At 41.4% G+C, this 12,556-nt stretch overlaps 1 protein-coding gene across 1 annotated transcript; it reads left to right on the top strand.

The window, feature by feature from the left end:
• The first annotated feature begins 11,124 nt into the window (after window positions 1–11,124).
• LOC147624590 (uncharacterized) lies at window positions 11,125–11,973 on the top strand. The gene has a single exon (XM_086819994.1). It carries the CDS (start codon window positions 11,173–11,175, stop codon window positions 11,821–11,823), a length of 651 nt encoding a protein of 216 aa, XP_086676120.1. The 5' UTR covers window positions 11,125–11,172; the 3' UTR covers window positions 11,824–11,973.
• The last annotated feature ends 583 nt before the right edge of the window (window positions 11,974–12,556 follow it).

The following is a 12,556-nucleotide window of genomic DNA, read 5'->3' as shown; positions in this document are numbered from 1 at the left end:
TTTGGCTACAATGAGTGAATTCTATAGGGGCACCAAATTATAATACATGGCTATATAAGAGAGAATATATGTGGCTATATCAATGTGTATAGCCACATACTGAGACAGAATTTCGAAGGCATACCCCCGAGAGCAGAATTTTCAGTCACCCAAGAGAAAATTTGTGTTGGTTTGGGATGTAATAGAGGTGCCCAAGAGAGACTAGTTATTGTGCTAGATCATCATCACTAGTATCTTCGGATTCGAGTGCTCGTCCTCATGTTGGATAGGGACACCCTCATCTTCATTAGTTTGGTGGTATCTTTCTCTCGACATATGATCCTTCGTATGTTCATTTTTAACTCCCACTTCATTCATGAGCTCTTCAACACTTGTCTCTTGAAAAATATTATTTGAACGAGGATATATTTGAATGAGGAGTAACTTCTATGATATACCACCAATTTTTGTGATGTACAAGGAGTACGAAAGAACACACAAAGTGTTCATTAAATATGCACAAGGAACTATATAATAAAATCTAATGGTTAGATTTTACTTGTTCACCATGTTGAGGTAGAATAGCCAATCACCATAAATCATTGTAGATAGTCAATCACCATAAATCCATTTGGAATGTCTTGAATCCAACCTTTAGAATGTTTTGAATCATGCCCAAAATTGCTCCACTCTCTTGCTCAAAACTTGCATAACTCCACAATCTTGTGTATTTCTCTTCGTATCTATATGTTGAGTGCAAAAGTGCCACCTTTTCACAGACCACATGGCATTATAAACCTCATACTATGACAACACCCAAAAAAAATTATATATATATAAATGAATAACCATATAATGTGATTCTATTTGGGTTAGTTAAGAGATATAGAGGCACACTTACTTGAGAGATATATTTGGGTTGGTTAAGTTTTATAGATATTTAGATGATTAGTTAAGAGTTATAGAGGCAAACTTAATTGAGGCTCACATCCTCTTGTATACTCACATTCCTCTTGTGTCACCACCTCTCAAGCTTTTTCTGTCTTCTCCATTTTACTCAATGCTATAATCTTTCGGAAGTGATGCAAGGTTTGGTGGAAATGACAAGCATCTTGGACACATCCTAAATTGTCTTCTCTCTTCATTTTTAATCATTCTTACCCTTGAACATACCTTGCCAGCCACCTCTTCATAACTTCACTACTAAGAAAACAAAATGTATTCACCTTGTTTATCATTATTCTATCCATTCTCCTTGATCTTCCTTTGCCTTGTGGTATATGCGACACCATCCACTCATCATCCTCGTTGCTCTAATCGTGGCATTATGGGATCTACTCGAGAGAGATACTCTGAAATATGAACACTTAGCTAAACCTAGGGGGAGAAGCCCAAACCAGTGTTTATTGCTAAGAACCTAACCTCAAAGGAAGAAATGAAATTGGTTGAATTATTTAAATAAATTTAAGGATTGCTTTTCTTGGAAATACACAGATATGAGGGGATTACCATCAAAAGTGGTACAACACATGGCCCCTATCATCATTAAGGGATCAAAAAAGAAGAAAGGAAAATGGTTGAGTTGTTAACAGAATTTAAAGATTTCTTTATTTGGAAATACATAGATATCAAGGGAGTACCACCAAAAGTGGTACAACACATGGCCCCTATATTGAGGGATCAAAAATGAACCCCTAAGTATTCTGCTCTATTATGCACAAACAATTTGACAAACTTATTCATCTATGAAATTGAGCACACTAACTCGGTATCACCCATTGTCATTGTGCCAAAAATAATGGAAAGTTGTGATGAGTGTGTGTAAATCTTAAAAAGGTCAATTTGGCCATGCAAGAAGAGCACTACCAATTGTTGTATACCAAACATACATGTTAGAAAGAGTAGCATGAAGAAGCTTATTTAACTTCTTAGATGGCTTCTGTGGCTACAACCAAGTGTCTATCATAGCTGAGGATCAACATAAGATCTCATTCATGATGGTGGGAGGCACATTCGCATATTGGGTTATGCCCTTGGATAAACCAATGCCCCTGCTACATTCCTGTGCACAACTTTCAAGGACTATCTACATAAGCGGTTAGACGTTTTCATGACAACTTGTGCACTCACTCTAAGTGGAAAGACCACCTAGCTTTCTTTAAAAAAAGATTTTAAATGTGTCGGTTGTATCAAATATCTTTGAACCCATTAAAATACCAAATTTGGATCAAGCATGGTATTATATTTGGCATCGTGGGTGTCAGTTTGGATCCCTAGATGGCAAAAAAGGACTTCTGGGTGCTTTCACATAAGTTGGGATTTTTGAGCCAATGTGCAAGCTCTTAGCTTCTTAAAAGCTTCTCCCCACTCCCTTTTGCTATTTAAGGCTCGATCTACCTATATATATATATATATGTATGTATGTATGTATGTGTTGAAATTATATGCTTATATTTGAGATAAGGGGCGCGTGTGTGTGTGTGTGTGTGTAGCAAACCATCTCTTGTTTTGAGATAAGGTTTGTGTGTACCAAACCCTAGCCTGGAGGCTATAAAGGGATCAATCTCTCTCACATTGTGTGAAAGGAGAAATGTATTGTAGAGGAGTTCCAAAGTGAGTAACATTATATGTGGTAGCATTTCTGTATAATTTTTGAAGTTTGTATTGAGAGTTTTTTTAGTTGCTATATGGGTTGTATGCAAGAGAAAAGAAGGGCAAGAAGCTGCAACCCAAGGAGAAGGGCAAGAAGGCTCTCTTGCAAACACATGCATCTCGTCAGTGGAAAAATCATCCATACTTTGACTCCTCCGAAAAGTGCATTAGGCCGCCGTGCATTATGCCTAAGTCTAGGGGGGGCAGCAGAGCAAAGAAGCGGAGTAGGGGGCGATGAACAAAAGGAGAAAGCGGCTCTGGAAAATCACAGGGAGGGGGGCAACAACGCAGGGAGGAGCTCAGGAGCTCTCCACGATGTTGATCATGCAATGTGCCTCCATTGCCCAGTTTTCTGCTCACTATCTTGTTCACTTTAGTTGATTGTGTTCAGTTCACCATCAGTAGTAGCAACTGCATACAAGACACTTGGCATGATTCAAAACATTCTAAAGGTTTATTTAGGACATTCCATATTTATATTTTGGATATGAAATGGTTTAAGGATGTGGTGTGTCGAGGTCCTAAGAAACCACAAAAAAAAAATCCAAATGGATTTATGGTGATTGACTCTACAATGTTTTGGCAAACAAAGAGATACACATTTGTGCTACCTCAACATTGTGAACAAGAAAATATAATCATTAGATTTTGTTATATAGTTCCTTATGCATATTCAATTAACACTTTGTGTTTTCTTTTGTACTCAGTTGTGTTTTAACAAGACCAACATAGCAAAAATTGGCAGTATATCATAGAAGTTACTCCTCGTTCAAAGAAAATTTTTCAAGAGGTGGATGTTGAAGAGCTCATATTGAAAAGATGCAGCCTGAGAAGAGAGCTTGAGCTCTTGCAAGCACACACACACTCACAAAACCCTAAAAGAGAACACACAAGGTGAGAGGCTGCAAATCTTCTTCTTCTTCACACACCACTTAACACACCATATACAAAGATAAGAACACCATATGAAATGGTACACAACCAAATACATACTAGGGTTCTCTATAGTGTGAACCCAACTAAATGAACTGGTGCTATAACTATGCCAGTCTCTAGAATGGCTATCACACAACCTGTCATACCACTCGCCGCATATCACCCATGATCTCACCAACCATGCCAGTGGTGTAAGTGTGGGGCCTATCAGTGTCCACTGCCTCACTAGATGAGCTCGATATCTCAACACTGCCCCTCGAGCTCAACTCCATCTCATGTACACTAAGCGAAGCCCTGAATCTGCGGAGCTTCTGTGTACCCAATGCTTTGGTGAAGATGTCAGCGACCTGATCCTGTGTGCTGACATAAACAAGGTCAACGTCTCCTGCCAAAACCTTCTCTCTGACAAAATGGTAGTGGAGCTCTATATGCTTCATGCGAGCATGAAAAACTGGGTTCTTGGCCAACTGTATACTGCTAATGTTGTCACAGAAAATGACACCTTGTCTATCCACTGATAGACCCAAATCGGCAAGTAGCTTTCTCAACCAAGCTACCTAACATGCTGCCATAGCAGCACCTATGTACTCAGCCTCTGTACTGGATAGAGCAAACGTAGGGTGCTTCTTGCTGCTCCAAGTCATAGCAGCACTCCCCAAAGAAAACATGATGCCACTAGTAGATCTTCTATCTGAGATACTACCAGCCCAATCAGCATCTGTGTACCCATGTACACATGTACACATATCTCTGTCCCAGTTTCATAAAATACTCCACAGTGCAAAGTAGACCTCGCATATCTCAGTATGCGTCTCAATGCATCCAAATGCGGCTTCCGAGGAACCTGCATAAACTGACTCACCAACCCAACAGCATAGCTCAAATCTGGCCTGGTGATCGTCATGTAGATCAAGCTTCCTACTATGCGCCTGTACATAGTAGGATCCTCCAAAATCTCTCCTAAATCTACACTCAACTTGCCATTCTGATCCAATGGCACTGAGATAGGCTTACAGCCTGTCTTACCATACTTGGACAACATGTCCAAGCCATACTGTCTCTGCAGTAATCCAATACCATGTGGTGACCTAATCACCTCAATGCCCAAGAAATATCTGAGCTCCCCTAGATCCTTCATCTCAAACTTCTGTCTAAGCAAGATCTTTACATCAAAGATCTCTGCATCATGGTCCCCCGTAATGATCAGGTCATCTACATAGATGACAACAAGCACAACCCCTTTATCATTGTGTCTCACATACAGCGAGAAATCTACATTGGCTACATGAAAGCCAATAGTGACAAGATATTCAAAAATCTTGTCAGACCATGCTCTTGGTGCTTGTTTTAAGCCATACAAGGCTTTCTTCAACCTGTAAACATGCTCGGGGTGACTCACATCCTCATAACTAGGTGGCTGCAACATATACACCTCTTCTTGCAAATCCCCATGCAAGAATGCATTCTTTACATCCATCTGATGTAAAGACCATTGCCTTTGACGCAGCAACTGCTATCACAACTCTCACTGTTGCCATCTTGGCAACTTGGCTGAAAGTTTCCTCATAATCAATGCCATATGTCTGTGCATATCCTTTGGCTACCAATCTAGCCTTGTACCTGCTTATGCTTCCATCACTGTTATGTTTTACTTTGTACACCCACTTGCATCCAATGGCTTTCTTGCCTTTAGGCAATTGCACTAAATCCCAAGTCTCATTTCCATATAGTGCATCCATATCCTCATCCATAGCTTTCTCCCAACACACATTTCCAACAGCCTCATTAATGCATGTGGGCTCTACAACCTGTACAACTTTTGCCATGTATGCATAGTGATGTGCCACATAACCATCAAAGGTAAACCTCTGCACAGGATTCTTCACTCTCCCAGATCTTCGCAGCTTTGCATTCATGGCTTCCCATAGCCTTCTTTACACCAGGTGTTCTCATAGCTGGTATCCCAAGATCCTCATCAAGGCTCATCTCTGAGCCACTAGACTCTCCATCAATATGAGAATGCCCTGCAAAAATGTCAGGCATACTAAGGGGCTCAACCACTTTCTCTTTGCCTTTATGTGATGTACTAATCACATTTTTAGGACTGGTATTATGACGCAGCCTGCCACTCCATGGTCAACTGAACCACTAGATGAGGACTCTCTTGGTCCACTCAAAGACTGTGATTGCTCTGACTTGCATTCTGTGCAACCACATTTCCACTCACATCAGCCCCAACAGCTTCTTTTTCAGCAGCATACCAACTGATCATCTCATCAAAAACAACATCCCTACTTACCCTCAACTCATGTCTAGCAGGGTTATAACACCTGTATCCCTTTTTCTCAAGGGAATACCCAATAAACACACATTTTTCAGCTTTTGAATCCAGCTTAGTTCTCAGTTCATCTGGCACATGCACATATGCAATGCATCCAAAGACTTTCAGATGAGACAAATCAGGTTTTCTGCCAGTAAACCTCTCCTCTGGAGTTACATCATTTATGGCTTCAGTTGGAATCTTGTTCATGATGTAAACTACTATAGAAACAGCCTCAGCCCAATAGCTATGCGGCATATTCTTCTCTCCCATCAATGCTCGCGCAATCTCAGCAATGTGCCTGTTTTTTCGCTCAGCAATTCCATTTTGCTACGGAGTGTATCTGCATGTAAACTATCTCCGAATACCATTCTTCTTCAAAAATTTAAAGAACTCATCGGAGAAGTACTCTCCCCCTCCATTTGACCACCTTAGGCACTTTACATATTTCCCTGTTTGCTTTTCAACCATAACTCCGAAATTCTGAAAATGAGTGAACACCTCACCCTTCTCCTTCATGAAGTATACCCACACTTTCCTTGTGTGGTCATCAATAAATGTCACATAATACCTGCAGCCTCCCATAGACATGATTTTCATAGGACCCCATACATCTGAATACACAACATCTAGTGCATTTCTGCTCACATTTCTATCACGTGGAAATACATGCTTTGTTTGCTTTCCAAATTGGCATGCTTCACATATTTTCTGCATACCTTCAACTTTAAACTTTGGCAGCCCTATCACAATTCCTTTAGTCTACATAGACTTCATTCTCTGCACATTCACATGTCCAATTCTTTTATTTGCCAAATGTCTGTGTCTACAACAATTCTTGAACCATTTGCAAACATCGCAGCACTCACTTCAGGCATGTTTACATTCAATGTAAACATTCTGCCCACTTTGTTGCCTTTTGCAACCAACCTGCACTTGTCTTTAAAGTCTTCAACATAACAACCATCAGGGTTAAACTGAACCTACAAACCCTGCTCAATCATCTGGCCAACTGAAACCAGATTCTTTGTTATGTTCGGAACATGAAGTACATCTATAAGGTACTTCACTTTGCCATCCTGCATAGACAATGACACATCTCCAACATGGGCAATTGGATGAGCAGTGTCATCCCCTGTTTCCACAAAACCTGGTCTTTCAAGATTTTTCATCTCCTTGAACCTCTCCCCATGACTTGTCATGTGGTTCGAAGCACCTGAATCAACGCACCATACATCATCTTTATGTGCTGCTTCAACATTTTCAGACATGGCATTAACGACATGCCGCATAACAAACAACCTTTCATTATCCTCATTGTTTCTGCTCGAGGATGCATAGTTGTTTTGCTGCAATTTTCCATTTTGCATGTCAGCCTGCTTCTTATAACAATCTGCCTGCACATGTCCAGGCTTACCATAATAAAAGCATCCACGTGTATCATTATACTGCCTTTGCCAATTTCCATGACCTCTTTGACTCCCCCTGCCTTTGAATTGGCCTCTTCCACCTGCGTGTTGTTGTTGTTGTGAATTTTGGGACTGTTGTTGCTGCTGCTACTAGCCATAATTCTGATTACCTATTCGGCCACCTCCTTGGCCTCGTCCATGGCCTCCTTTACCTCGTCCTCTTCGTCATGAACTTGTGTAGAAGTCCTGTTGCTCTAAATTGTTTTTGTTTTGTGAAGGCTATTGGTCTTCACCTAAGCTCTTCTCTTCTATAATCAACATAGATACCAAATCTGTGAAATTGGGAATGTTTTCCAGAGTCTGAATAGACGTCTTGAATGCCTTGTATTGTGGCCTGAGACCACGTAGACACAGACTTCCACCTTATCATCATCATCTACTGAAACGCCAATAGATGCAAGGGATTCCACAATACCCTTGATCTTCAATGCATAGTCATTCATAGACATACTCTTTTTCTCCATAGTATGAAGTTCATTCTTCAACTATATCTTTCGTGCCTACGGTATTCGTTTCATAGAGTTTTACCAAGGTGTCCCACGCCTCCTTGGGGAACTTGGCATCGTGTATGTGCCCAATCATGGTGTCCTGTATACTGATAGAGAGCCAATACATAACTTTTCTGGCTCCTTGGTTCCAATCCTTGAACTCTTTCACATCTATAGCAGTCGGATTGATCTCTGCTATCTTCGGTGCCTCTTCATTCTCACCTTCTATATGTAGTCCCAGTAACCCTTTCCCATCAGGAAATTTGTCAACCTGAACCTCCAAGCATCGAAGTTGTTCTTATCAAGCTTCTCAGCAACAATTTGGTTTATGCCATCATTTGACATCTTGCCAGACACACAAATTTACCAGAAACAACACTCTGGTTTGTCCTACACAAACTGCTATATTTTCTGCAGTGGTACTGTACTACACTCAAATGTCACAAAACCAGTGACCTCAATGTGCATACATACACCCAATGGCAATTGTTTGACCTCCTTACGGCACACACAATGTCTGCACAACCAATCTGTCTTCCTGCAGTTCTTAAAACAGAGTTCTTCTGCAGAGAATCGATGACTTACTCGCAGTGCTTGAAATCACCTGCTTTCCGAAAAATGGAGGTCCAAACGCGCCCGAAACACATTTTCAGCCCGAAAAAAGGGTGTCCAATAGGATAGTATAGTTTCCCCGCAAAGAAAGCTCCTCAATCAGAGTCGTTTGTCGGTGCCTCCCGTAGAGCTCCCAACAAGGGTCACCAACACAAAGAGGGAAGAGTAGATGAAGCTCTTACCCTCGTACCACTTCCTATGCTTCTCTTCTTGCTTGCAGCTCAGCCCTTAGCATGAACCAGGCTCTGATACCATGAAAAGATGCAGGGGAGAAGAGAGCTTGAGCTCTTGCAAGCACACACACACACTCACAAAACCCTAAAAAAGAACACACAAGGTGAGAGGTTGAAAATCTTCTTCTTCTTCATACACCACTCAACACACCATATACAAAGATAAGAGTACACACCATATGAAATGGTACTCAACCAAATACATACTAGGGTTCTCTATAGTGTGAACCCAACTAAATGAGCTGGCGCTATAACTATGCCAGTCTCTAGAATGGCTGTCACACAGCCTGTCATCCCACTGGCCGCATATCACCCATGATGTCACCAACCATGCCAGTGCTGTAAGTGTGGGGTATATCCCCCAGGCGGCGGGTCATCAGTGTCCATCGCCTCACTAGATGAGCTTGATATCTCAACACTCATGAATGAAGTGGGTATTGAAAATAAGCATGAAGAGGATCAAGTGCAAATACTGAGAGAATGAAACCACCGAGGGACGAATGAAGATGAAGGTTTTCCTATCCAACATGAGGACGAAGAAATCAAAACCAATGATGATAATATAGATGAAGATGATGATGTTGACTTCACTATAGCTAGTAGTGGCATAGATCTTTTTTTTAAATCTTCCAATGAGTGGAGATATGAATCTTGAGATATACCAATTACCATGTATGGATTTAGTTTAATATTCAACCAATGTTGGGCCAATATCACCCTATTCATTACTATGATTTCTCCAAATAGCCATGCTAATTTGATATTTTTGATATGAGGAGTTCTTTCTAAATATAATCATGTCGATCTTGGTCCTCCTCTCAAAAATCAAGATGCACCACGGTTGGTCTCTCTTGGGCAACTATATTACCTCCCAACAGAAACCAACACACATTAGCACGATAACTGGTCTCTCTTGGGCACCTCTATTAGAGGAAACCATAAACCAACACACATGTTCTCTTGGGTGACTATGAAGAATCTTCTCTCAGGTATGCCATTGGACTTCTATCTCATTATGTGGCTATACACATAGATACAACCACATTGTGTATTATCGTGTATATAGCCATGTGTTGTAATTCAGCACCCCTATAGCATTCACTCACTATAGTCACCACTCTCTTACAATCACTAGTGGCACGACTACATCACATGGCTATGCCCTCATCCTCTTGTAATGTGTGTGTGCACAAACATGGTGGAGTCACTATTAGCCCCAGCATATTCAAAGAGAAGAATAATCATTATCATTTATTTATATACATCTCTCTCACACACAAATTGTAAACCTCCCCATTCAAAGGATGTGTTCACACTTGTCCACTTCTAACACTTAATCACATACTCTGCGAGCATAGATTTACCATAGCAAAAGACCCTTCCAATGGGTTGTTATAGGTTATCTCTACTAGCACATTGTGTAATGGTTTATACAGGTTATCTCTTTTAGCAAATTCTGTAATGGTTTATATAGGTTGGATACCTTTGAGTTGTTGGAGGCACATAGAGTATGTTCAGTTGTTGCTAGCGATACTTCCTCTTTGCAAGTAGCTAAATTATTGCATGCATACTTTGTGCATGTAAACTTTGCAAGTTTGATGCTTCTACAAAACCATATTATGCTTCTATAGAAGCATAATATGGTAGAGTATATGCCTCATGTTTTCTTCTTTATTTACATCCATCCTTTCTAAAGCATGTATATAAAGGGCGCCACCTTTCTAGGCAGAGGTTCCTATACAAGGGTAAGCTACATTAAAATTTGGAACATTTACTTTTCTTACAAAAGTTACTTCTATTCATTTTCAAGGCTGGTCAATTCAAAAGAAGACTTTTAAAAGCATGCCATGTAATCTATCAAATATGCGACATTCAGCTTATGTGGAATAAGAATAACCTTCTAAAATGCAAGAAAAGGAATAACAATATGTCCAACACCGCTTGGCTAGAAAAAAAAAAACCAGCTCCTCACATAGTCCTCCTGAAAGGCAAGACCGAAAAGGTACTATACCCATCACATGTACATGTTTGTTGAAGCATGTCATTTCAAGTTAGCTGAATAATGTGGCTATTTCAAAAACATTTTAATGAATATAAGAACAGTAGAGAGCAAGGATGATTTTTGACGGGTTGGGTCACCCTTCACAGTGCCAGTCGTTTTACATTTGACCTTAAATCTTGACGGTTATTCAATGAGTGGATGTTTTTAACGACCAAAATGCGCAAAATGAGCGTGTATCACTCATACTGTTTGTTGTCACATTTCGCACGCCGAAATTTATCGTCCTTTTGGCGTGACGCCATATATCATCAGCATCGGACACTGCCCAGCAACTAAAAGATTCTTGCGCAGGTGGCCGCGCTTTGCAGCAACGGAAGGGCCATATAAATATATAGATCCCACACGCAGGCCTTAAAGACATTGTCCAGTTAGCTGCTCAAGAGCAGCAAGCTCTCTACAGCCGTCACACATTGTCATAATTATGGCTGCCTATTGCTGTACCAAGCGCCTGTGTTGCTCTCTACCGCTTCTTTTTGAAGCTGTTGTGGTGATAGTTATAATCCTGGGATGCGATCTTCCAAGCGCTAGGTCATGCGATGAAGCACATGACCCGCCCCCTACACATCCCACTCCATCAGTTCCTTCTAAGCCTCCCTCCGGGCCCACTAAGCCTCCGGGCACTAAGCCTCCCTCAGGTCCTCCTGCAGTTCCCACTACGCCTCCCTCAGTGCCCACTAAGCCTCCCTCAGTAGTCCCTACTACGCCTCCCTCAGTGCCCACTAAGCCTCCCCCAGTCCCTACTACGCCTCCCTCAGTGCCCACTAAGCCTCCCACCATGCCTCCCCCAGTTCCATCACCTCCTACTACGCCTCCCCCCCCTGCCACATGCTCTGTTGACATCATCAAGCTCGGTGTCTGCGTTCCCATACTGGGCGGCCTTCTAGGAGACCCTCATCAAAGCGATTGCTGTGCTCTGCTCGGGCTCATTGGGCTTGATGTGGAGGTGTGCTTGTGTGCTGCCATCGATGCTAACGTCCTCGGCCTCGTTAACGTGCATGCAAAACTCGACGTCATCGTCAGCATCCTTACCACTTGCGGCTGCAAAGTGCCTCCTAACCTCTCATGCCCTTGAGATGCTTAAACCACCACCCTTGCCCTTGTAGCTAATTAAGACATCAAACCTTCGTATGCTAATTCCCTCGCATTGTTGCCATTCGATACATCTACAAAATTTCCTAGCAATATTGTTGATGTTTTTTTTCTTAAATTGATGGACAATAGCTTTACCATTGTCCTTGCTCATTAACAAGTCTATTGTTATTAAAGTTTCCAAACCTAAGTGTGTTATTACACTTGGCCTCTTATCATTTATGATCCATGATGATCCTCTTTTTGCCATAGAACATTCTTTTGCATATCATTTATGGTTCTTGACGATCGATCCTTTTCTTTGGAGTAGAACTTTCTTTTATGGTCTAGTCTCGGTTGATTAACATTGAAAACACTCTTTTGTCCCCAAGGCCGTAGCCTAGTGGATAGAGCTTGGATAGAGGTTTCCATTCAAAACACTCTTTTGTCCCCAAGGCCATAGCCTATAAGTGAATAGAGCTCGGATAGACGTTGGAACAATGGTTGTCATCCCACACATTAATGAAGACATCGCTACATTGGTTGGGCATTTCCACCTCATCATCCACGATCCTGTGGTGATCAGAGTGTGCTATGCTTGCCCCTCATGCACGACACTCTAGATCAAGGAAGGTGACTTCCATGGACATCAAATATTCCACCTTGATTGTGATGCCAGTCACTAAGATTTATGCATAGTTTTCACTCCAATATCGGTTGAGCGACTCACTTACGAG

Source organism: Cibotium barometz, chromosome 25 (genome assembly GCF_041138505.1).
Source record: "Cibotium barometz isolate CiBa-2024 chromosome 25, ASM4113850v1, whole genome shotgun sequence".
NCBI classification, from domain to species: domain Eukaryota; kingdom Viridiplantae; phylum Streptophyta; class Polypodiopsida; order Cyatheales; family Cibotiaceae; genus Cibotium; species Cibotium barometz.
The sequence above is the reverse complement of the archived record's forward strand: the minus strand, read 5'-3'. Positions and strand labels throughout refer to the sequence as shown.